This window comes from Manis javanica, chromosome 5 (assembly GCF_040802235.1).
Source record: "Manis javanica isolate MJ-LG chromosome 5, MJ_LKY, whole genome shotgun sequence".
In the NCBI taxonomy this organism is placed as follows: domain Eukaryota; kingdom Metazoa; phylum Chordata; class Mammalia; order Pholidota; family Manidae; genus Manis; species Manis javanica.
Genome location: NC_133160.1, coordinates 163,010,838 through 163,033,540, shown reverse-complemented (window position 1 = coordinate 163,033,540; position 22,703 = coordinate 163,010,838). Strand labels below are relative to the sequence as shown.

General features: G+C 42.3%; 1 protein-coding gene across 6 annotated transcripts in view; it reads left to right on the top strand.

Moving 5' to 3' along the window:
- The window catches only part of CC2D2A (coiled-coil and C2 domain containing 2A), a 133,406-nt gene that overhangs the window by 68,699 nt on the left and 42,004 nt on the right, over positions 1-22,703 (top strand). For all 6 annotated transcript variants that reach the window (XM_073237816.1, XM_017670565.3, XM_073237820.1 and 3 more), the window contains 9 exons: positions 6,036-6,192; positions 8,373-8,520; positions 10,971-11,109; positions 13,020-13,223; positions 14,726-14,818; positions 15,732-15,823; positions 19,526-19,693; positions 22,068-22,173; positions 22,366-22,475. In XM_073237816.1, coding sequence (XP_073093917.1) covers positions 6,036-6,192; positions 8,373-8,520; positions 10,971-11,109; positions 13,020-13,223; positions 14,726-14,818; positions 15,732-15,823; positions 19,526-19,693; positions 22,068-22,173; positions 22,366-22,475 — 1,217 coding nt within the window. The remainder of the gene's footprint in view (positions 1-6,035; positions 6,193-8,372; positions 8,521-10,970; positions 11,110-13,019; positions 13,224-14,725; positions 14,819-15,731; positions 15,824-19,525; positions 19,694-22,067; positions 22,174-22,365; positions 22,476-22,703) is intronic.

The window sequence follows — 22,703 nt, the reverse complement described above, 5'->3', positions numbered from 1 at the left end:
AAAAAAAAGGGGAAAAACGCGCGACCTCCTCCATCCTCAGGCACCGGTCTCAGGCACCCGCCTCCAGGTCTCGCAGGGAGAAACGCGGGATATTCTTTGTCCTCCGGCGCCGTTCCCAGGCACCTCCTCACCGGTCCCGCCACCCTGCCTCCCCAGCAACGGGGGCCCGTCCCTCTAAGGCTTCCAAAAAGCGCTCGCCAAAAAAAAAAACCGCTCCGGTTTCTCTCCACCCGCCGGGAGCCGGGGGGAGGGGCGCTCGGGTCCCGCCGGGCTGGGGCTTGTATCTTACCCCCTTCACAAGGCGCTGGGTTCTTGCAGGTGTGGATGTGGTCTGGATGTTGTCCTGTGTCCTGTGGTCTCTATTTTAGGAAGATTTTTCTTTGTTATATTTTCATAGCTCTATGTGTTTTTGGGAGGAGATTTCCACTGCTCTACTCACGCCGCCATCTTGGCTCCTCCTCCAAGTTTAATTTATTTTTTAAGTATCATTAATATACAATATTATATTGGTTTCGAATGTACAACCCATATTATTAAATCCTCACCCCCTCTAATGCAGTTACTATCTATCAACATAGAAAGATGTTACAGAATCACTGACTATATTCTGCATGCTGTACTACCATCTCCATGACCAATTTTTATTGTGATTGTAAATTATTGTTCCCCTTTATCCCCCTCACCCACCCCTCTACCCACCACAGCTCCTTCCCCTTGGTAACCACTAGTCCCTTCTCAGTGTCTATGAGTCTACTGCTGTTTTATTCCTTCTATTTTGCTTTGTTTTTATACTGCACAAGTAAGTGAAACCATATAGTATTTGTCTTTCTCTGCCTAGCTTATTTCACTGGGCATAATACCATCTAGATCCATCCATGTTGTTGCAAATAGCAGGATTTCTTTTCTTTTTATGGCTGAATAATATTCCACAATGTATATGTACCCCTCTTCTTTATCCTTTCATGTATTTATGGACACTTAGATGCTTCCGTATCTTGGCTATTACAAATAGTGCAGTGATAACAAAGGGGTGCATATATCTTTTCAAATCAGGGATTTTGTTTTCTTTGGGTAAATTCCTGGATCAAATAGTATTTCTATTTGTAGTTTTTTGAGGAACCTGAATACAGCTTTACATAGCAGTTATACCAATCTATATTTCTACCAACAGTGTAGGAGGGTTCCACTTTCTCTGCATCCTCGCCAGCATTTGCTCTTTCTTGTTTTTTGGATGTTGGCCATTCTAACTAGTGGTGATATCCCATTGTGGTTTTGATTTGCATTTCCCTGATGAATAGCTATGTAGAGCATCTTTTCATGTGCTTCTTGGCGATTTGTATTTCTTCTTTGGTGAAATTTCTGTCAGGTCCTCCACCCATTTTTTAATTGGGTTATTTGTTTTTTGGCTATTGAGGCATATGAGTTCTTTATATATTTTGGATGTTAACTCCTTATCAGATGAGTCATTTGCAAATATATTCTCCCATACTTTAGGATGCCTTTTTGTTCTGCTGATAGTGTCTGTTGCTATAGAGAAGCTTTTTCAGTTTGATGTAATCCCACTTGCTCATTTTTTATTTTGTTTCCTTTGCCCAAGGAGATGTGTCCAGGAAAAAATTGCTCCTGCTTATGTTCAAGAGATTTTATCTTTGTTTTCTTCTTAGAGTTTTATGGTTTCTTGTCTTATATTCAGGTCTTTGATCCATTTCAAGTTTACTTTTGTGTATGGAGTTAGGCAGTAATCCAGTTTCATTCTCTCACATGTTTAGCTGTCCAGTTTTCCCAACACCAGTTTTTGAAGAGACTGCCCTTTCCCCATTGTATATTCATGGCTCCATTATTGTATATTAATTGACCATATATATGTGTGGGTTTCTATCTGGGCTGTCTATTCTGTTCCATTGATCTATGGGTCTGTTCTTGTGCCAGTACCATACTGTTTTGATTACTGTAGCTTTGTAGTACAGCTTGAAGTCAGGTTGTGTAATCTCCCCAACTTTATTATTCTTTCTCAGGATTGCTTTGGCTATTCAGGGTCTTTTGTGGTTCCATATGAATTTTAGACCCATTCTAGTTCATTGAAAAATGCTGTTGGTATTTTGATAGGAATTGCATTGAATCTGTAAATTGCTTTGGGCAAGATGGCCATTTTGACAATATTAATTCTTCCTATCTCTGAGCATGGGATAAATTTCCATTTATTGGTGTCTTCTTTAATTTCTCTCATGACTGTCTTACAGACAGTCTTTCAGAGTACAGGTCTTTCACTTCCTTGGTTAGTTTATTCCTAGGTATTTTATTCTTTTTGTTGCAGTTGTAAATGGAATTGTTTTCTTGATTTCTCTTTCTGCTAGTTTGTTGTTAGTACAGAGGAATCCAACAGATTTCTGTGGATTAACTTGTATCCTGCAACTTTGCTGTATTCAGTTATTAGTTCTAATAGTTTTTTTGGTGGAGTCTTTAAGGTTTTATGGTTATGATATCATGTCATCTGCAAATAGTGACAGTTTAACTTCTTCCTTATCAGTTTGGATGCCTTTTATCTCTTTCTTTTGTCTGATTGTCATGGCCAGGACCTCAAGTACTATGTGGAATAAAAGTGGTGAGAGTAGGCATCCTGTGTCATTCAAGTTTAATTTAAATAAAATAAATTCTTATTGTGTAAAGTTTATTAAAGTCAGTTGATTAGCAAGATTTAATAAGGCATTTGAGAAATGCAATCATGTTTATGAAAGACTTTTGTAAACCATAAAGTGCTATAAAAATGCATATGCTTATTGTCAATTATATGCCTAGAGGAAAAGAAATATTTATTGAGCTCATACAGAAAAAAATAGACTTTTCATCCATCTCAGCTAAGCTTCATCACTGCTTCCCTGCTGAAGTAACATCCTCAGCCTACAATGAGAGCACAAAGTGGTGGAAATGTCAAGCCCAAAGTCACACAACATTTAAGTGTCAATATCAGAGTTCGGGCCCAGATCTGTTTGAACACAAGGCTGCTCTATCCAGTTCATCACATTGCCCTCTGCAGGCTGTAGGAGGAGTGACAGTCAAATGGAGAGTAAAGTGAGATAGGAGAAAATCTTGAGAGCCACACTACACCCAAGTCTACCAGCTGTTCAGAGAAGAGAACAGTTCCATTCCACAGATTCATCCTCTAATGCCCTACTTCTAGTAAGAGTTAACATGATGTCTTCTAAGTATATGAATTCCCTGTTGGCAGCCCTGGGCATTCAAAGGGAAATCAAACAATAACCTTTCCCTGAGGAATTTCAACATCTAGTGAGACAAACAACCCATAAACAAGAACCTCAATAGAGTGGATAATTGTTTCTATAGGGAAACCACAGGGCATGGCGGTGTTACATTAGTGGGTATCAATAGGCAAGGGGCAGCTTACTGTATGCTCATGTGGTGCCCAGTACAGGGGCACCTTACAGTGAGCTAAAACACCTGCACTGAAGTGAACATTGCACCTTTGCTGAGACAGCAACCCTCTTCAGAGTTCTGGGCAACCACAAAGTCTGAGACCAGAAGAGCTCCAGGGTCTTTCAGTTATGATTGCATATGCTTAATTTGATTAGAGTCTGCTCTGATTAGAGCCATTGTTTTTATAGTACTTCCATGTGTCATTGCTCTTTTGTTCAGATTTTAAATTCTCTTTCAATCACAAGTTCTCCCCGATTTGTCTAACCTAATTATATTTTATGGTTCATGGTAATAACTTTAAAAGGACTCTGAATTGTTTAATCACCTTTCTGATTTTCTCTGGCCCGTGAGGAAAACATAGCAGAAAGTGTATGAGTTTTAAAGTGAGGTGGTTGTGGATGCTGGTCTTCAAATTAAGCCTCCAATCTGTCACCTAGAATTGCTGGGTCTGGTTTCTTACTTAATCTTCACTACAAACCATCCTTCATAAGAATGTGGTAAAGATTAAACAGGATAACACAGGTGAATGCCCCTAGTGGGATTCACACAAAGGGTTGTCTCAATGAATTACAATTTTGGCAAAAAAAATAAAGCTTAAAAAAGGAAAGAAAACACACCATTTTCTCAAGCTGAAACTTCAAGATAATGGATCTATAACTTAAGAGGTCAAACCAAGGCTTCCTGTGCAAGTAAAGACAATTTGCCCTTTGTTCTTTAAGCTCTGTAAGATCCAAAACAGCAGGCTCTTATGAGAGGTTGGGACAAGCAATAGATGGCACTCCTTTTTCCACTAGAGTTCTGAAATGATAAAAATGTGGGGAAAAGGTGTTGAGAAGTAACAGATGTATAAAAAGAGAGGCTGGGTCACCCATAAATTAATAAAGGCTTGAGAGACTCACTGGTCAATTGTAATGTATGGAATACATTTGATCCTTATTCAAACCAAGTATACCATAGTGATTTTTTGCAACTCTGGAGGAAATTTGAAACTTACTGATACTTGACATTATTAAGGAATTACCATAATGATAGTATCATAATTATACTTTTTAATATCCTTCTCTTTCAGAGATACATACTGAAATATTTACAAGTGAAATGATGTCTGGCTTCCAAATATTGGTGGAACGGGAAATGGTTGAGTGCATAGATGAAACCAGATAGGACATAATGATAGTTGAAGTTAGGTTATGGGTTCAGGGTATATCATTCTTCTAGAATTACATGTTTGAAATTTTCCAAAAAATGTTTTTTAATATAAATCAAAATATAATCTTTTTACTGATAAAGATGCATTTGGAGAGCATGGGTTAAGTGTGCCATTCACAGGCTTCTCACTGAGCCCCTGAATTAGGCAGATTTGGCCACTTGGCACATATAAGCCCTGAACAGTACAGGTCTCTTGGAGCACCGGTCTGTTAGAATTAACTCACATGCTATTAAGTCTGGGGTCCTGAGTTTGGTTTCTATGCAATGCTTGCCTTTATCTTTGCCCTGGTAGCCCCTCTAAGCTCAGTCAGCCATCCTGCAGATGTGAGCTGGTAGATACTAGGGAGATGAGGCTCTGGTGGCAGACCAGCACAAATTCATCCTCATCCCCATCCTTGGCAAAGAATTCATATCATACACCCTATAAGGGAAGGTGGGTGGAGAGAATGTATAGTGTCATCTTTGTGCATTTGAGTGGTAAGTGGAAAGTATTAATCACAGGGGGACTAAATTGCATAAGAGGCGAAATGAAGATTCGATCAGTAGAAATAAAAGGAGTAAAATCAGCCTCTTAGACAAATGTGTACCAGGCAGAAACCTCCTGGAGAGAAAGAATAAAACACAGGAAAGAAGTCAGCAAAGCTGTGGAATATTTTATCATCTTCTTATCACAAAAGTAAAAGGATCCAAGAATACAAGGGAAATTTGATCAAATGGAGCAGAGGGTCCTATGAAGGCTGCATTTTATATTCATAATCTGTGGTTGCCCTGACGATGGGTTGTTCATCTCATAGTGATGACATTGTGATAAGATATACAACAATAATTAGTATCAGAGCTGCAGATAGTCCAATTGGCTCCATCTCGGGGGAGGTCTGAGGAGAGCTGGTAGGGTTTCAGCAGCTAACAACTAAAATGAGGTCTTAAAAGGGAGAATCTGATAGATTAATCAAATAGTAGATTTTAATCGGATACTCTACAGTAATAAATTTGGTGCTTCTCCTATTGACTTTGAGGTTTGTCTAGATAATAAGTCATCTAAGAGCAGCATGTCCACATTATCTCACCCTTTCTACCTGATGCCATTTGTCTCTGAAATAACATCAGTCAGGAAAAGGAGGAAGTCCATTCTCCAGGTTACCTGTGTATTAGTTTGTTCACCTTGGTTAACCTCTCCACCCCAGGAGATCAGACTAGGCAAGAGGACAGGTGTCAACAAGTTGGCTACAAATAGCATGTAATCTGGCCTCATGGGGACCATAGTAATACAACTCAGCTTTGCATTCTGAGGTGGGTGCTCTGGCCTTGCACAGTGATAAGCACAGACAAATGGACTAATTGAGATTGAGCACATTCTACTGATGCTTTTATTCGTTTCTCTTCTTTGACTTCAGGTATATGAAACAGTGGGACACAGTGGTACCACCTTGCTGGCAGAAGTGTTTCTGCCTATTCCCGAAACTAGCGTTGTCACTGGAAGAGCTCCTATTGAAGAAGTGGAGTTTAGCAGTAACCAGCATGTGACATTGGATCATGAAGGAGTTGGAAGTGGTAGGGAAGACGAATTACCCTCAATGGCTCACAGTTTCACTGTCATAGTTGAACATCTTTTTTTTCCCTTGTCAAACAACCAGATAACTATAAAATTGCTATCAGAATTTCAACTTAAAACAGGGATATACAGCTTTTTGCAAGGTCATTATTTACATACTGTTGGTAGCCAGTAAATTCATATAACTATACAAACATACAGTAGTTTGACAGTGCGAATTAAGGACCTTTAAAATGCCTTGGAGGCCATAATTCTTCTTCTAGGAACCTTTCCTAAGAAAATAATTTGAGAGGAAGACAAAGCTTTGTACATAAAAATACATACATCACAGTGTTATATATGAGGCTGAAAAGTTTGGAAAAAAATTAATTGGGTGAATTTTAATTAATATTCTCTCTCTTGTCTCCTTTGACAAGTCTCTTTAGATATATGATGGACTTTCTCTGTCCACGTTTCTTACCCTCTCTATAATATATTTGATATCTTCTTGTTTCACTGATACATTCTGTATATTTCTTTAAATCTGTCTTCCCAGTCATTTATTCTCTCTTTGACTGTGTCTTATCATTGAAACTCATCATTGAGTCTCTCATTTCAGTTATTTTATTTTTAACCTCTACAAATTCTATTTAGTTATTTTCCATTCAGTCTGGTCAATTCTGATGACTTTTTGTCCTTTCTTCAAATTCTCAATCATTTCTTTTATCCATTCATTACTCATTTTTTTTAAAACATTAAAAATATTTGTATCTGATCATTCCAATACATATCTGCTTATTGGTTTGATTCTGTTTCCTCTTGCTCATAGTGGCTTGTTCCCTCATGTGTCTGTTTTTATTGAGCTCATATCTGGAAATTTATCACAATTTTTATTGTGAGCTCATATCTGGAAATTTATGTGCAAGGATTCTTTGAATCTTAAGCCCAATCACCAGTCTAAAAGTTTGAACCTAGAGTTTAGTTCCAGCTCTGACACTGACAAGCTCTGTGACCCTATTAATTATGCAATCTCTTTGAGTATCATTTTTTTTATTGATGAAATGAATCTAATATACCCCCTTTAGTGTTTTATAGGGTTATTTTGAGGATCAAGATGGGATATTCAATATGAAGGAAAGACTTTTGAAAAACACAAAAATGCTATCACAGAATACTAGTGATATTGTTTTGCATTAGAAATATTAACTGAAACTCCAGAGTGTAAAGTTGCTATATTTCATGCTTGAAAAATCTTTTCTTCCTTTAGTTGATTGAACATACTGATTAATTTCCAATTGGTGGAGGCCAAATCAGTGAGGCTTTGCTGTCACCACAGTAGCTTAGCAATAGCTAACATTTGTTGAGTGGCCCCTGTTTGCCAAGCACTGTGTGTTTTGCAAGTAAACCTCACTTAGCTCACTCTTCCTCAGTCTAGGCACACTTCCACTTCAGAACACTTGCACTACTTGTTCCTCCTCCCAAGAATGCTCCTTCCCAAGATACCTACATGTCTTATCTCCTCACTTTCTTCAGGCCTTTATTCAAAGGTCCCCTCTCATGGAGCCTCCCCCGGCCACCCATCCAAAAGTGTAACCCTCTCCTACCTTCCCAAAACACATTTTCTGTATATCTTCCCTAATTTATGCTTCTCCTTCACAATTATCCTAAATACTACACATTTCTCTTACTTATCTTGAAGGCCCACCATGCCTACTCACATATAAACTCGATGAGAAGAGGCATTCCTACCAGTTTGCTTCTTTACTGTCACCTCCATCACCTAGAATAATGCCTGGCATGCAGTAGGAGTTCCAATAAGTATCTGCCGAATGAGTACATAAATGATGTCTTTACAGTAAACTTTTGAAGGCAGTGTTATCATTATCCCTGTTTTATACATAAACTAAGGTTCAGGGAAGTTAAGTAATTTATTCATGGTCACACAGCTGTTAAGTGACAGAACCATAATGTACACACAGATGATCCCACTCTGAAGTGCCTCATTCATTAAAAATATATACACTCTGCTGTCATAGACAGAGCCAGTGACCAACTGTGAGCATCATTACCTGGAGAAGCTCAGTGGTGTTGATTTGAATTACATGTCCCTTCCCCCACCCCCTTTTGTCTGCTTTCTTACCAGGACTGGGTTCACTCCCTTTTTCTAAACAGCATCCTGTTTAATCTGGTGTTTCCCTAGGAGTGCCCTTCTCATTTGAAGCTGACGGTAGTAATCAACTGGTTCTAATGACCTCAGGGAAGGTGTCCAACAGTGTGGCATGGGCCATTGGAGAAAATGGGACACCTCTAATTCCTCCATTGTCACAGCAGAGCATTGGATTTAGGAGGTAATGTGTGGTGAGAATAAACTGATGGGCAATGACAGTGTTCACATTAATGATGTTCAGTAGGAAAAAAGGTTTGCGATACCACATTCTTTCCTTTTATTCTCATGTACATGTTTTCAGGGATTTTTATTATTCTTAAGGTGAAAATTAAAATATTAATAGCATAACAAATATTGAATGTTTATCAGTGTACAGTGAAAAGCACTTTATCTGATTTAGTATTCCCAGTAACTCCCCATTTTATAGATGGGAGAAGTGTGTAGTATAAAGCTGGCTTTATTTGGTCCTCAGTAAAGGTTTGTTGTGAATAATGATTGGTGTAGAACCTTCTGGTTATATGAAAATCCCTATTCTCAGTCTCTGTCCTTGATTGCTAGATCCCAAGGTTTCTACTCAGAAGAGAAGAAAGGGACTCTGGGCCTCGCCAGTTTACTCCTAGGCAGGCTCTATCTCCTCAAGGTTGATGCCTGACGAGGCAGCCTGCCCTGCAGGAGCCAGGTGCCCTGGGTTGGAGTCTTGCTTCTGTCTTTCCCCAAAAGATGTGTCTTAACTCGATCCTGGGCCTAAGTTGCCTCCACTGTAAAATAAAAGGACTTACCCTGATCATCAAAAAAACATTTTTCATCACAGACAGTCATTTTCAAAATGTGGAAAAACAGAATGGAGCTTATTTACTCCCTTTATGTGCTCTCCATCCCGGGACAAACATCCACGTCCAGGTGGTGTGAGTGCCAAGGCACTGCTGCCCTTTACCTCCCCAGTCAGGGGATTGGTGGCCATCACCAGGGGAGGCTTGTCTATACCTTTGAATACAAGCATTTTGCTTTTATCTCATTGAGTTTTGCACTGGGGAAATTTCCTGGGGATCAAAGCTCCAACTCCTCAGGATGGTGCTATAAATGCAGCACTGTTACTAAAGCCCCAGCTCCCCCATGGCAGCCCTGGCCTCCTCAGAATTTAGTCATTTTCAAGGTTGGTACTTAAGTTGGCTGCATGTTTCTTTTTTCTCTTTTATTTTAGCCTCAGCTGCAAGTGGTCCCCAGCTGTCTGAGAAGTGAGGCTTTGGGGTGTCCTGCACTAGATGCAGAGACTCCTTTTCACCAGCCTGGGTCCAGGGACTGGGGACACTTTTGTGTACTGGGAAGTATGGCAGGAATGGGTGACATTTACTTTCCTTACATTCATTCTGCTTTTTTCCCAGTTGTATTGAGATATGGTTGACATCTAACTTTGTAAAAGTTTCAGTTATAAAACAAAATGATTGGAAAATGTATATATTGCCAAATTATCACCATAACAAGTTTAGTTAACATCCATCTCGACACCTAATCACAAATTTTTTTCCTTGTGATGAGAACTCTTAAGATCTACTCTTTTAGCAACTTTGAAGTATGCAATGCAGTATCATTAACTCAAGTCACCATGCTCTACGTTAGATCCCCAGAACTAGTTTATCCTATAACTGGAAGTTTGTACCTGTGGACCACCTGCATGCATTTCCCCTCCCCACCTCAGCTCTGGCAACAACCAGTCTGCTCTCTGTTTCTATGAGTTTGGTATTTTTTAGACTTTTTTTAGGTCATACAGTATTTGTATTGCTTTGCTGACTCATTTGTTTAAAATGATGCCCTCAAAGTCTGTCCATGTTTCAAACAGCAGGATTTCCTTCTTTGTATGTCCAAATAATAATGCATTGTGCAAAAATGTACCACATCTTCTTTATCCATACATCCATGACTGGACGCTAGGTTGTTCCCATGTCTTGGCTATTGTAAAAAATGTTGCAGTAAACATGGGGGTACAGATGCCTTTCAGGATAGTGAATTCTACTTTCAGGAAGTAGAATTCTTGGATCATATGGTAGTTCTACTTTTACTTTCTTGAGGACCCTCCCTATTGTTTTCCACAGTGGCTGCACCAATTTACATTCCCACAAACAGTGCAGGAGGGCTCCCTTCACTCTGCATCTTACCAGCACCTGTTACTTCTTTTCTTTTGGATAGTGGCCATTCTAACAGGTGTGAGGTGACATCTCATTGCAGTTTTCACTTGCATTTCCCTGATGATTAGCGGTGTTGAGCACCTTTTCATGTACCCACAGGCCATCAGTATGTCAACTATTCAGCTCCTTTGCCCATTTTTAATTAGGTTATTTGTTTTATTGCTACTGAGCTATATGTGTTCCCTATTCATTTAGGATATTAACACCTTATTAGATGTGTGGTTTGCAAATATTTTCTCCCACCAGTCATACTTCTTTATTATCTTCATAACATCTATCTAACAGCAGTCATCAAGTAAAGAAAAAAGGCAAGAGTCCTTCCTTAGGACCAGCTTTTCTCTCATAGAGGCAAATAGCCTCCTGAAGCGGTGCTGTCCCTGGGATCTTGTGGGCCCAAGGCAAACTGCTCTGGGGTCAAGTCTGTCTCATGGAATCAACTTTTTTTCAGTGCTTTGAAGAGAGCAGATGCCATCTCATCTATTGGTACATCAGGACTGACAGACATGAAAAAGTTGGCCAAGTGGGCAGCAGAGTCCAAGCTCGACCCGAATGACCCCAGCAACGCCCCGCTGATGCAGCTGATCTCGGTAATGTGGCAGGAGAACTGTGCGCACGCCCTTTCTCGACTTGGCAGGACAGTATTAGAAATTGCTCACACCTTACACACTTGCTGTTCACACCATGCAGTAGTGTGTAATAACGACATGAGTGCTGGGCTGAATGGCAGGTTTAAATTCCAGCCCTTCCCTTGCCTGCCTGTGTGACCGAAACGAGCCCTCACGACCTAACCCCGTGACGCCCTCACAGTGTGGTTGTGAGGCACTGAGCCGCAGCCTGCCAGCCCTCAGCCTCTAACCTCTGTAAAACCCCAAAGAAGGCTTTATTTGACCCCCCTATAGAGAGGAAACTGAGTTCCGACACTCCGAGTTACTTGCTCAAAGCCACACAGCTCGTGAGTCCTGGGATTCTAGTCGACCCGATTTCTGATCCCCTGCGTTCTCCATCACACCCGGAAGGACTGAGGGGTGTTCTCAGAAACAGTGGCTTTGCTTGTTTGCTTCCTTGTTTGGTGATTTGCTAGATCATTTAGGTTTCATTTAAGTATTTATGAGATAGATTGCTTGTATCAATCATGTCATTTAAAAATTCTTCAGTGAATCTATAAATAAAATGACACATATATTTATCAGTAAATGATTTTTCTTGGTATCCAATAACAATCACTTTTACTGCAGTGTCCATAATTCCCACAAAAACATAAAAAGTAAGGTGGCCCAGGAAGTGGCCACTGCACTGTGGTGCTCACGTTCGCAGCGTGAGTTCACCAGCAGGTGACCGTGCCCAGGATGAGCGTATCCATCTCTCTCCTAGTCCCTCTAAGATAAATCCCAGAGCAAGCTTTGGCTTATTCTGACTTTTGTCTTTATAAACTCTCCTTCCAACATACTTCCTAATGTGGATTTGAGAAATATTAGAAAGAATAGGCCATCTTACCTAAAATGTCATCTATTCCATGTGAAGTTTTCAAATGACATTTCAATTACTATCTTTCAATCAGTAGCAAAGTGGTACATGTATCACCTTCATTTTTTTCTATTTAACTTTTTGCCTTCCCCTAGAAGGATAAAACACAGGAATGGCCTGCCTGACTGGTCTCTTTGTACAAACCAGGATTTTTGCTTCCCAGTCACACTTCTCACTGGGAAGCTCAAGCAAATCTGCACCCCCTGGTTTGCCCTCTGCTCAGGAGGAGGTCACAGCGGGCAAAGCACCCAGCAGAGGGTCCAGCAGATGCCTGAGCAGAGTGCGGCCCCCAGGCAGTTCCCTGAACTGTCCTTTCTGTGCCAGCGTCAAGGGTATTGGAGGTTGGCGCCTGGTTCCATCTGCGGCTCTCTCCCCAATGACTCAAGCTACGAGGAGCTGTTCAGAGACAGGAGAGAATGCCCATGGGGCCCAGGGAAGCTGCTCGGCTGATCTGGAGCCTTTATCTACATATGCGATTAGATATATTTTTATAGTTATACTTAAAAATATTTTAAACTGTACTTTATTAAAACATTTTTAATAGTTTAGTATCTATATTTAGTGTTTGTAATACTTAAATATATTTAAAGTGCATCTATTCATTTTTATATACATTGTATATATGAGTAATCCTATTTCCAGTAGGCACCTAGTAATGCACTGATATAAATATCTCATCTTTCAGTCTGTATTTTTGTATAACATCTATTAGGGAAGCATATATGCCAAAAATGAACTTTTAAATTTATTTTTTGAAAAAATGATTTGTGGTACTTTCTATAGCTACTGGATGAACATTAACAGCATCTGCCTCATTACTTTTGTATTGTATTTTGTCTTTAAATGAAATGCTGGAGGTTTCAAGTCTCTCAGTCTATGACTGTTAAGCTTCTATTTCCAAAAGCTTGGAGCCAGATTTCAGTGGATGAAACCTACCTGTCATCTCGAGTTTTGCATCTTCTTGTTTTCAAAGGTGGCCACCAGTGGCGAATCCTACATCCCTGATTTCTTTCGACTGGAACAACTGCAACAGGAGTTCAACTTTGTTTCTGATGAGGAATTAAGTAGATCCAAACGATTCAGGCTTCTTCATCTTAGAAGCCAAGAGGTGCCAGAATTCAGAAATTACAAGCAAATTCCAGTGTATGACCGAGAAATTATGGAAAAGGTATTCCAGGTAAGGAATTACCATAAAGGAGTTAATAAAATAATAAAATATCTTCTGTACTATTTGCTATAAGATTACATAGGTATTTTGTTGTTATTTTCTCAATAGCAATACTGATTTCTCTTTAGCACTTTCTTTATATAACTTCTCCATTATTTTTCTTGATTTCGATGCTTAAATAAACTTTTTGTCTCAACGTAATGACATATAAATCAACAAAATGTAGAATTGTAGGGTTGAAAAAATAGCTTCAGTGCTAATATGGTAAATTATCCTGTTTTAGACAGGAATGCAAGTCCATTTTAATCCAGTAAATATTTACCAAGCACAAAGCACAGTGTGAACACTGGGGGGAGAGCCAGCCTTGGGGAGCCCCGGGGAGGGCGGGGCAGGAAGGAAGTGGGGGATAGGGCTGGGCGTCCTGGGCCAGGGCAGAGGCGGGATCTGGCGGGCGTGGGGGTGGGGAGCCTTTGAGGAGTTGCTGGTAATCACGCTGTGTAGATGAGACAGGCCAGTGAAAGCCAGCCAGGCAGGTTTGTGTTCCGTGAGGTAAATGGAGAGCCATTTACCAGAGATTAATACCAGTATGATTTTATGCAGAAGCTATTTTGGTTGGTTGGTTCTTCTTTGTATTAGTTTGGATTTGGGATTGTCAGTGATAAAAACCCAGTTTGAAATGCCTCAGGCATAGGAGTTTACTGGATAATGAAAAACCCCACGATAGGGTAAAACGTCTAAAGACATGAGTGCCAGGAATTAATCTGTGTCTCAAGACACCTGATCCAGGGCCTGCATGCTGCCAGGACCCCTCTCCATCCTGCCCGGGCCTCCCGTGGGACTGTGGCTTTATTTCTCTTTGTGGACAGATTCTCTACGTGGCTGCACAGTCTCCAACATCATCCAAGTTCACGTCCAGTAGTTTCAGCCACAGGAGGAGATGTGTCCTCTTGTCCCAAGTTTGAAAACCTCGGCAACAGGTCTCGAGTTGCCTCGCCTGGGTCAGGGGCCATGCTCGGTACTTCAGAGAAGGACTGAAGGGGGACACTGCAGTCCCCTGGGCATTTTACTGAGAGGAAAAGAAAGACAAAGCAGCAAGACAGGTGGCCCAAGTCAGCTGCAGCCAGATGCTGCTTACCACCTTTACAATGGCTTTACTTACAATAGAAAAGGCAGGATTAAGCAGAGGCTTTGGCTAAGTTGCTTGGGTGAACTTAGCATCTTGAACTGTAGCAGCTCTCTTTGACCTCTATTTCTTCCTGCATGAACATTTTAAGCTGTAATTACTCTATGGATTTATCTTCCACTTATAAAGCAATTCAGCCAACTGATTCTGAATTCTGGATTCTGCATCAAAGATCAATTTTGAACCAAAAGTTAAGAGGAAGGTGGAAGAAACATTTAGAACCATAATTTGTAACTTCAACCCTATGTGATAAATTCTCTAATCTCAGGAAGGGTATGAGGGACTACTAGTACTTTAAAATCATAAACTTATTCCTTTTTAATTTTAGGACTATGAGAAACGAATACGAGACAGAAATGTAATTGAAACCAAGGACCACATAGATACCCATAGGGCCATAGTGGCCAAGTACCTCCAGCAGGTAAGAAAAATCAGTGTAAACACTCCTCACAGGGGGTAAAATAGCCAGCATCCTAATATGGGGAGAAATGGGTCTCTATTCTTTTAAGTATCTATGTGGTACTTAAAAGTCATGTAATCTCTCTAGACTTATTTTCTCATAACTACAGATATGCAATTGATTAACAGCTATCTTCATCTTTTGAACATGCGAAAACACTAGGATGAGTTGCAGTTTATTATCACTTGTTATCTTAACTGGGGTTTGATTACAAGGGACTCAATTTTTAAGTCAGGATTTTTCTAATATTTGAATGTTTGCATCCTATCTCCTTTGTAATACAAAGAAGTTTTATAAACCATACAGTAACTGCCCTTATGTACTAGAAAATCAAAATATCCTTTTGTGCTTCCTTCCTTTAATAAATTTAACTTGCATGAAATGCTGTGGTGACTACAAAATATTTTTCCCATCCAGTTCATCTAACCTGTGACCTACGTATAAAAAACCCATTTATGATATGTAAGAGGTCCTGTTTTTAAGGAATAATTACAGAGTAAGTCAGTCTGAATAGGGGAAGAACTTAAGGATTAGTTCTAAAATGTATGTCCTTCAAGACCCATCCTACTTTTTGTAATTGTAAACTCATTCATTCAGCAAAGTCTCACTATCTCTTCTGGCAGCAACTTGCCCAGGTCTCAAGAATATAGCAGTGAACAAAACGGAGACACCGTGCCTTAGGGAGCTAACACCAGTGAGGGGAGCTGGAGGGTTTACAGTGGGAGGAGATCGGGGCTGGGAGAAAAGTGCAGGTGGGCTACAGGGGGACAGGGGCTGCACTGAGGTGACGTCAGTGTGAAGGCTCAGTGGGAGCGGGGAGTGAACTGTGACGTTTCTATGACAAGAACATTTTAAAGCATATTTCTGTCCTCAGGTTAGAGAATCAGTGATAAATCGTTTCCTAATTGCAAAACACCATTTTCTTCTTGGGGATTTGATAGTAGAAGAAGAAGTGCCCAATATCAGGTAAAGACAAACACATCCTTTGTTACTTCTTATAAAAATGATTTTTATTGTATTATATGAAAACTTCCATGTACATATAATGTTTTTATCTTTGTGTGGCACATGCATTGGGCCCCTGATAATCCTGGAAACTCGTAAAACCTAACGCCTAATGGTTACATTAGGTGAGGGGTTTCTGTTAGAACAAGTCACACGAGATCCTCTCCATATGCAGACCCCATGTCCCCCCGCCACCTCGTGAGCTTTGCCAGCCATTCTGATCCCACTGCGTGCGGCAGCGCTTCCCTCGGCACAGGCTCCACCTGCTCTCATCATCCCAATGCCGGCCTGACTCTCCCACGACAGGCAGTGGGGTGGCTGAGAACTTGCCCACTGAGGTTCTGAGTGGCAGGGAGAGCTGTTTCCAGCACCACAGCTGGGAGGCAGAGGCTGTGTGTGTGGTGAGGGGCAAGGGCTGCAGGGAACATGTATATTTACAGAGCACTTGGGAATTGGCTGTATTTGCTTACTTCTCTCCCTATCATTTAGAATAAGTCCTCAGGGCATCTCACCTTGGGGTGAATGCATAAAAGATGAAAGATAACTTCCTATGTCAGTGGTCTTATGCAGGCCGTTAACTCAGGACCCTTTCTATGATTAAACCCTTGGTCTCCTAAAAAGGTTGTTTCCTATTCATACTTCTGCTCCACCATCAATTTGGGGAGGAGATAAAAATTGCGCCATCGTGGCTGCCCCTGTCTTTGGCTTTGTCTTCGTCCATACATGGAGGGGAGGCTGTGCCCACATAAATTCATGCAAACCCTTTCTTGTTATCCAAGGCCTAGAGTCCAGTGAATGCATTTCTTTTTCAGTCATGAAAATTACCCTTTAGAATGCATGATGATTTTGTATGCTGTTTTCCCATTTCTTTTCTTTCTTTTTCTTTTTCTGCTTTACTTTCTGCATTAAGTTCTGAAGGCTCAGGGTATGTTCTTTCTTCTTTTAATTTTGGTTTGTTCTTGGCTTTAAAGTATTTCTGTATTTAATGTAGAGAATATGTATGTATGTATATATATATGTGTGTGTGTGTGTGTATATATATATATATATATATGTATATTTACATATATATATAAACCAGCCACCAGGATGTCCCCATGCTGACCACTAGGAGGGCAGCAAAGTGTTAGGGCATGATTCCCCTCTGGGGAAGAAAGGAAGTATTGACAAAGGGAAGGGATGCACCATATAGGACCACCTGGCAAAGGTCCCTGGGCCCCCAGGTTAAGTAGCCATCCTGGCAGAGTAACTGAGATCTACTGTAATTTGCAACAACCTGGACCTTGGTGGTATTATGCTAAGTGAGATAAGTCCCAGAAAGACAAATACTGCGTGATCTGACTTACCCAGGGAATCAAAAAAGCCACACTCAAAAACAGAGTAGAGTGGTGGTTACAGGAGCTGGAGGGCAAGGGGAACTGGGATGTCTAAGGAGACAAACTTGCAACCAATAGGTAATTAAGTTCTGGAGACCTAATGACAGCACAGTAAATAGAGTCAACAATATTGTATTACAGACTTCAAAGTTACTAAGAGACTAGATCTTCATTCTCACCACAAAAAGAAAAATAAAACAGTAATTATGTGAAGTAGTAGAGGGATTGGCTAATACCACGGTGGTAATCATACTGCAATATGGAAATGTTTCAAGCCACCATGGTGTCCACTTTAACCCTATACAATGTGGTATGTCAAATCTATCTCAATAAAAATAAATTTAAAGTAATAAAAATAAGATGCAGCCAGTAAGCCACACACAGAAAAAGATTTGCAATGAAACATGTCTCTCTTTGTTTTGGAAAGGATAGTTATTTTTCATAGTTTTACATTATGTTCGTGTGTAATGGGTTTATTCTTATTTTAAATGAGTTAATGAATAAATATATGTAAGTACTAGAAAAAAAAAGAAGCAGGACAACATAGATGGAACTAGAGGTATTAGGCTCAGTGAAATACGCCAGGTGGAGAAAGACAAGTACCAAATGACCACTCATTTGTGGAGTATAACAACGAAGCAAAACTGAAAGAACAAAACAGCAGCAGACTCACAGACTCTGAGAAGGGACTGGCAGTTACCAAAGGGGAGTGGTTCGGGGGAGGGTGGGTGGGGAGGGAGGGAGAAGGGGATTAAGAGGTATTATGATTAGTACACATAATGTAGGTGGGTCACAGGGAAGGCAGTACAGCACGGAGAAAACAAGTAGTGACTCCACAGTATCTTACTACGCTGATGGACAGTGACTGCAACGGAGGGGGAGGGAACTCAATATTATGGGTGAATGTTGAAACCACAATGTTGTTCAATGTTGTTCATAAGATTGTGTATCAATGGTACTTAAATACAAAAAAAAAGAGGCAGCAGCAATTGGACTGTGGCTTCCGTGATCGGAGTTTGAACCCAGCCCCTCTCCTCCTCCTCTTGAGCCTTCAGCAAGTCCTGTCACCTCTCAGAGCCTCCAGTTTCTTCATGCAAAAAATGGGGTCAATATTATCCTCGCGAGGATTAGAAACACTCTATGGAAGGCACCTAGCACTCTGCCCAGGTCGGAAGGTGCTGACAAACGCGCTCTGTGGGCAGGACACCCTGGGGAACAGACGGAGAGCAGCTCCCCGGGGGCCGCGATCCCGCCAGCTGGCAGGTGGCCCTCAGGAAGAGGACTGCAGGCCAGCGCAGGGGCAGCCCCCGCACGCGGGGCGCAGGGAAGCGTGAGCGCGGCAGCCTGCGGGCCTCTGCGCAGCTCTGGCTTTGCCCGGTGCTGTTGGCTTGGTCATGACGTCGCCTTCCAGATGCAGGCACATCTGTGTTTCTGTTTAGTCTCTGGGCCGGAATTTAATTATTGGCTCCTTGGCCCTTTCTGCTGTGATTCAGCAGCTGTGTCGCTGTCATCTTGCAAGAAGTGTGTACCCAACATGATCCTCCTGCTCCCCTGCCCCTATCCTGTCCCACCTCCTCCTCCTCCACCAGAATCGCTGGCATCCATCGGCATCTCTCCAGTTACCGTTTTAGGGCATGTGGAGTTCTAGACCAGTGTCCGGTGCTTTGCACACACCTCCTCACTGTATCCTCTCCACACTACCCCCAGCTTGGCATCATTCTCCCCATTTTACAGAGGATGAGATGGAGACTTAAAGAGGTGAGATGATTTGCTCAGGGTCATAGCGGAGCTGGGAGGCATGCCAGTCTTGTCCAACTCCAGAGAGCGGGACTGCCCAGGACGTGGCCGAGCAGGCCAGGCTGGAAGCGTCAGCTGCCATTCTTGGGGCCGGCTGAGGAGCGCTGGGGGGAGCTGGGCCTCTGCAGCAGGGAGATGTGGCCCTGAAGAGTGGGCAGTTGAGGAGGAGAGTGGAGGGGGCGGTCCATGTGCAGGGCCAGCTCCAGCAAAGGCAGAGAGCAGGAGAGCAAGGGCAGGTGTGGGACTGGGGAGAGCAAGGCAGGGGATGCAGGGAGCGCCAGAACACGCTTTGCTTCCTCCCAGCAATAGTAGCCAAAAGAAATGTCAGCACTGTCTTCCCCAAATGGATGTCTTGACGATTTCCATCCCCCTTAAAAAGACAGTTTTTCAGGGCCTGTGAGGGACTGTAAGTCACAGTTTAGGAAATTGTCTCATGATTTTCCAGGCCTTTCTTTTCCTTTGAGTCCTAATCCTGCCCTGTAATCATTAGCACTTTGGGGCTAAGCCTTTTCAAGCTGGCTGAACAGAAACGCCCACTGAGGCCAAGGAGAAAAGGTCGGAGGAAGGTGACAGCCCCAAACCTGTCTGATGGCGACATAAAGCTGCTGGTGAACATTATCCAGGCTTACGACATTCCAGTGAGGAAGCCAGCAACAAGGTGAGAGCCCTCGAAATAGCCCTGGGGTGGAATGTGCAGGAGCTCAGCCAAGCTGATGGCTCCTTTATAGCATGTTCACTCCATTTTTAACAGTTGTTACTCTGCTGGGGCCAGGGGGCTGGGGTGAGGGGCGGGGTTCCTGCTACAGTCAAAGTCCCTATTGGTGCAAGTAACAGAACCTACTCAGTCACGTTAGGCTAAAGACTAAATTTCCCAAAGAACTCAGGACGAGAGGCACAGATGAACTCCATCGCAGACTGTAAAGATGAAGATGGTTTTCCGAGGCCCCTCTGCCTTCCTCGAGTACCTCCCGCTGTGGATTTGCTTCATTCTCTCCATGGGATAGAAGTACCCCATCCACATAGGGTACCACCCCCAAGCACCCGCTTCTCAGGAGAGAATCTGAAGGTCCTGACTTGGATCGGGTGTTGATCCATGTTCTCATCAACTACAGCCAGAGAGGCAGGGTCGTCAGGACCAGTCCTGAAGGTGGGAACGTTCTCAGAGCAGTGGGTGTAAGCTGGGCAGATACCCAAAGGTATACATGCTGATTCTGAAACATACATGCCAGGAGCATATACACGTGACTTCCCTCTATCTGCTCAGAGAAGCAAGGCATGCCTACAACCTGTCACTATGCTAGGGCAATGGGGACCCCTCCACCCCAGGTCAGGTGAGCCTGAACATCTTATCCCCTTAGAGAACAGAGATAGAAGGACCAAGAATCAAAACTTCTTTTCGCTGGTTCCCTTGCCCGTGTGATGAGGGCCGCTATCATCTGTTGTACATTCACCGTGTTCCAGGCACTCCGCTAGGCACTTCCATATGCATTATTTTACTTCCTTCTCAGTACTACCACTGTCCCTACTTTACCAAAGGGAAATGGAAGTACAGGGACACCCAGCGCTGTCGGACTCCCAGAGGAGCACCGTTCCAGCTTTAGGAATCTTCTTTCCTCACTAGATTCTTCCCTTTAAATGTATCCTGCACCCCACTATTTACCTTATTTTTTCTTTTTACTGACCAACTCCTCCACCCCTTACAGACCTGATCGTAATCAACTGTTCCCAACATTTTGTTCTTGTAAATGTCCATTTAAGTCCTTGAGTGTGGCAGAGCATTGCTTCCTGGAGCCATACCCTTTCATGGCTAAGAGCAAAGCTCAACTGTGGGGCAAAAAACTTTTTAAGACTTTATAGGTGTTTTTATTTTGGTCTCTTTAGAGTTTATTTTTAAGAATTAACCCATTTCATTCGAATAGTTGCAAGGAAGCAAAGCTGATTCTCTGTGTTACACACTTCAGTTAGACTCATCAAGACAGTGCAGATACCAATTCTTGCATGAAGTCTGCCCAAATCTTTACCCTCTCTCCTTGTATCCAACTAGACAGGATTTTTCATCTCCCTCTCTATACTCTCATGTCCCATGCCCACCCCTCTAATCTAACGTGTATCCCTCTGCACGGTTAGTCTTTGCAGCCCGTCCCAGTCTGAGCTGAAGTGCCTTACTTGTCTCGCAGCCCCAGCATCTGATACAGGGCCTAAAATGTAGCAGGTGCTTCTCAAACGTTTGTGCAGTGCTGTAGTTGATGGTGTTCCTGAGAGAAAAAGGCTTTCTTTAGCAGCTGTTGTGTTAAATGTTCCACTTTTATTTTTTCATAGTTTGTCTGGAGAGAAGTATGATGACAGTCTGGTAGAAAGAGATGATTTATCCTTTGCCCAGTGATCAATGTGAGATACTTGGTAACCATAAAGTTCAGTACAAATATTCAGGGCATTGCTGGGATGAGGGGGAAGGTGTATGGAAGAGATTCTCTAGATATGATCTTATTTTCTTCCTTTAAGAATAGCAGCTCAATAGGGAAAGAGGGCAAAACCTATTGATCCTAAATCAAGCTGGGAATCCCTGACCAGTGCCTGGTCTTTTCCCAGTGAGGCTTGGCAAGCCCAGGGAGAAATCGCTTACTTGGGTTATGAAGCTCGAGCTTCCTGGAGAGTACAGGCTCAAAAGAAAATGCAGTGGGAGAGCAAGTGGATGGAGTCAGGGCAAGCTGGTCGGAGAGCTCAGGATCCTGCCACCTGAGAGGGATTGAGGCTCTCATTTATGGAGGAAGGCAGGCCACCACTCAGGCACTCCGAGGAGAGAAGGAGAGAGCCAGACATGCAGGCCAAGGGGGAGAAGCTGGAGAGGGTGTAGCAATCACTGGGGACTGAGGAGGACAGGTGCATACTCAAAGTTTTCCGAAGTGTCCACACGCTGAGAGTATCTGTCGCCAAACCCATCAGGGCCATCCATCTTTGGAGAAAGCATCTTGCTCAGTGTATCATTTGACTTTCTCCATCATTTATTTTTTTTCATACATTTTCCATCCTAGCAAATTCCAGCAACCATCAAGATCATCAAGGACTTTCAGCGAAAGGCATGCTGCCTCCCCAGTGACACACAGCCCGACCCACAGCGCTGACTACCCCCTTGGCCAGGTGATACCCACATGCGGAATCCCAGCTTAGAATCTCACTCCTTATGTTTTTAAGAATTGCCTAGAAACTTCATACTCTGTTTTCTGCTTTGTTTTATTTGGCAACACACTCTTTAGTAAACATATTCTACTCCTGCTAAGAGCAAAACCATTCAACTGTTATGGACCCTTATGATTTGCTCTTGATTTTAAGGTTCTAGTACGCCCTTTTGTAGAAGTTTCCTTTCAACGAACTATTTGCCACACGACGACGGCTGAAGGGCCAAACCCCAGTTGGCATGAAGAACTTGAACTTCCGTTTAGGTGAGCATATTTTCCTCTGTAAAGAACTATAGGATATTTTGAAGAAATGTGAAGCAAACAGAGGCTTGGGGTGGGGGGTGAACGGCTAAGGGGAGAGGGTTTATAGCTAGTGAGCCGGAGCAAGAACCAGGCGTCCTGACCCCAGGTCCCGTGGTTTTCCTCTTGAACCACAGCTTACCCCAATCAAGAATAAAATGGGAAAAAGGCCAGCTTTTGACACTCAGGCTC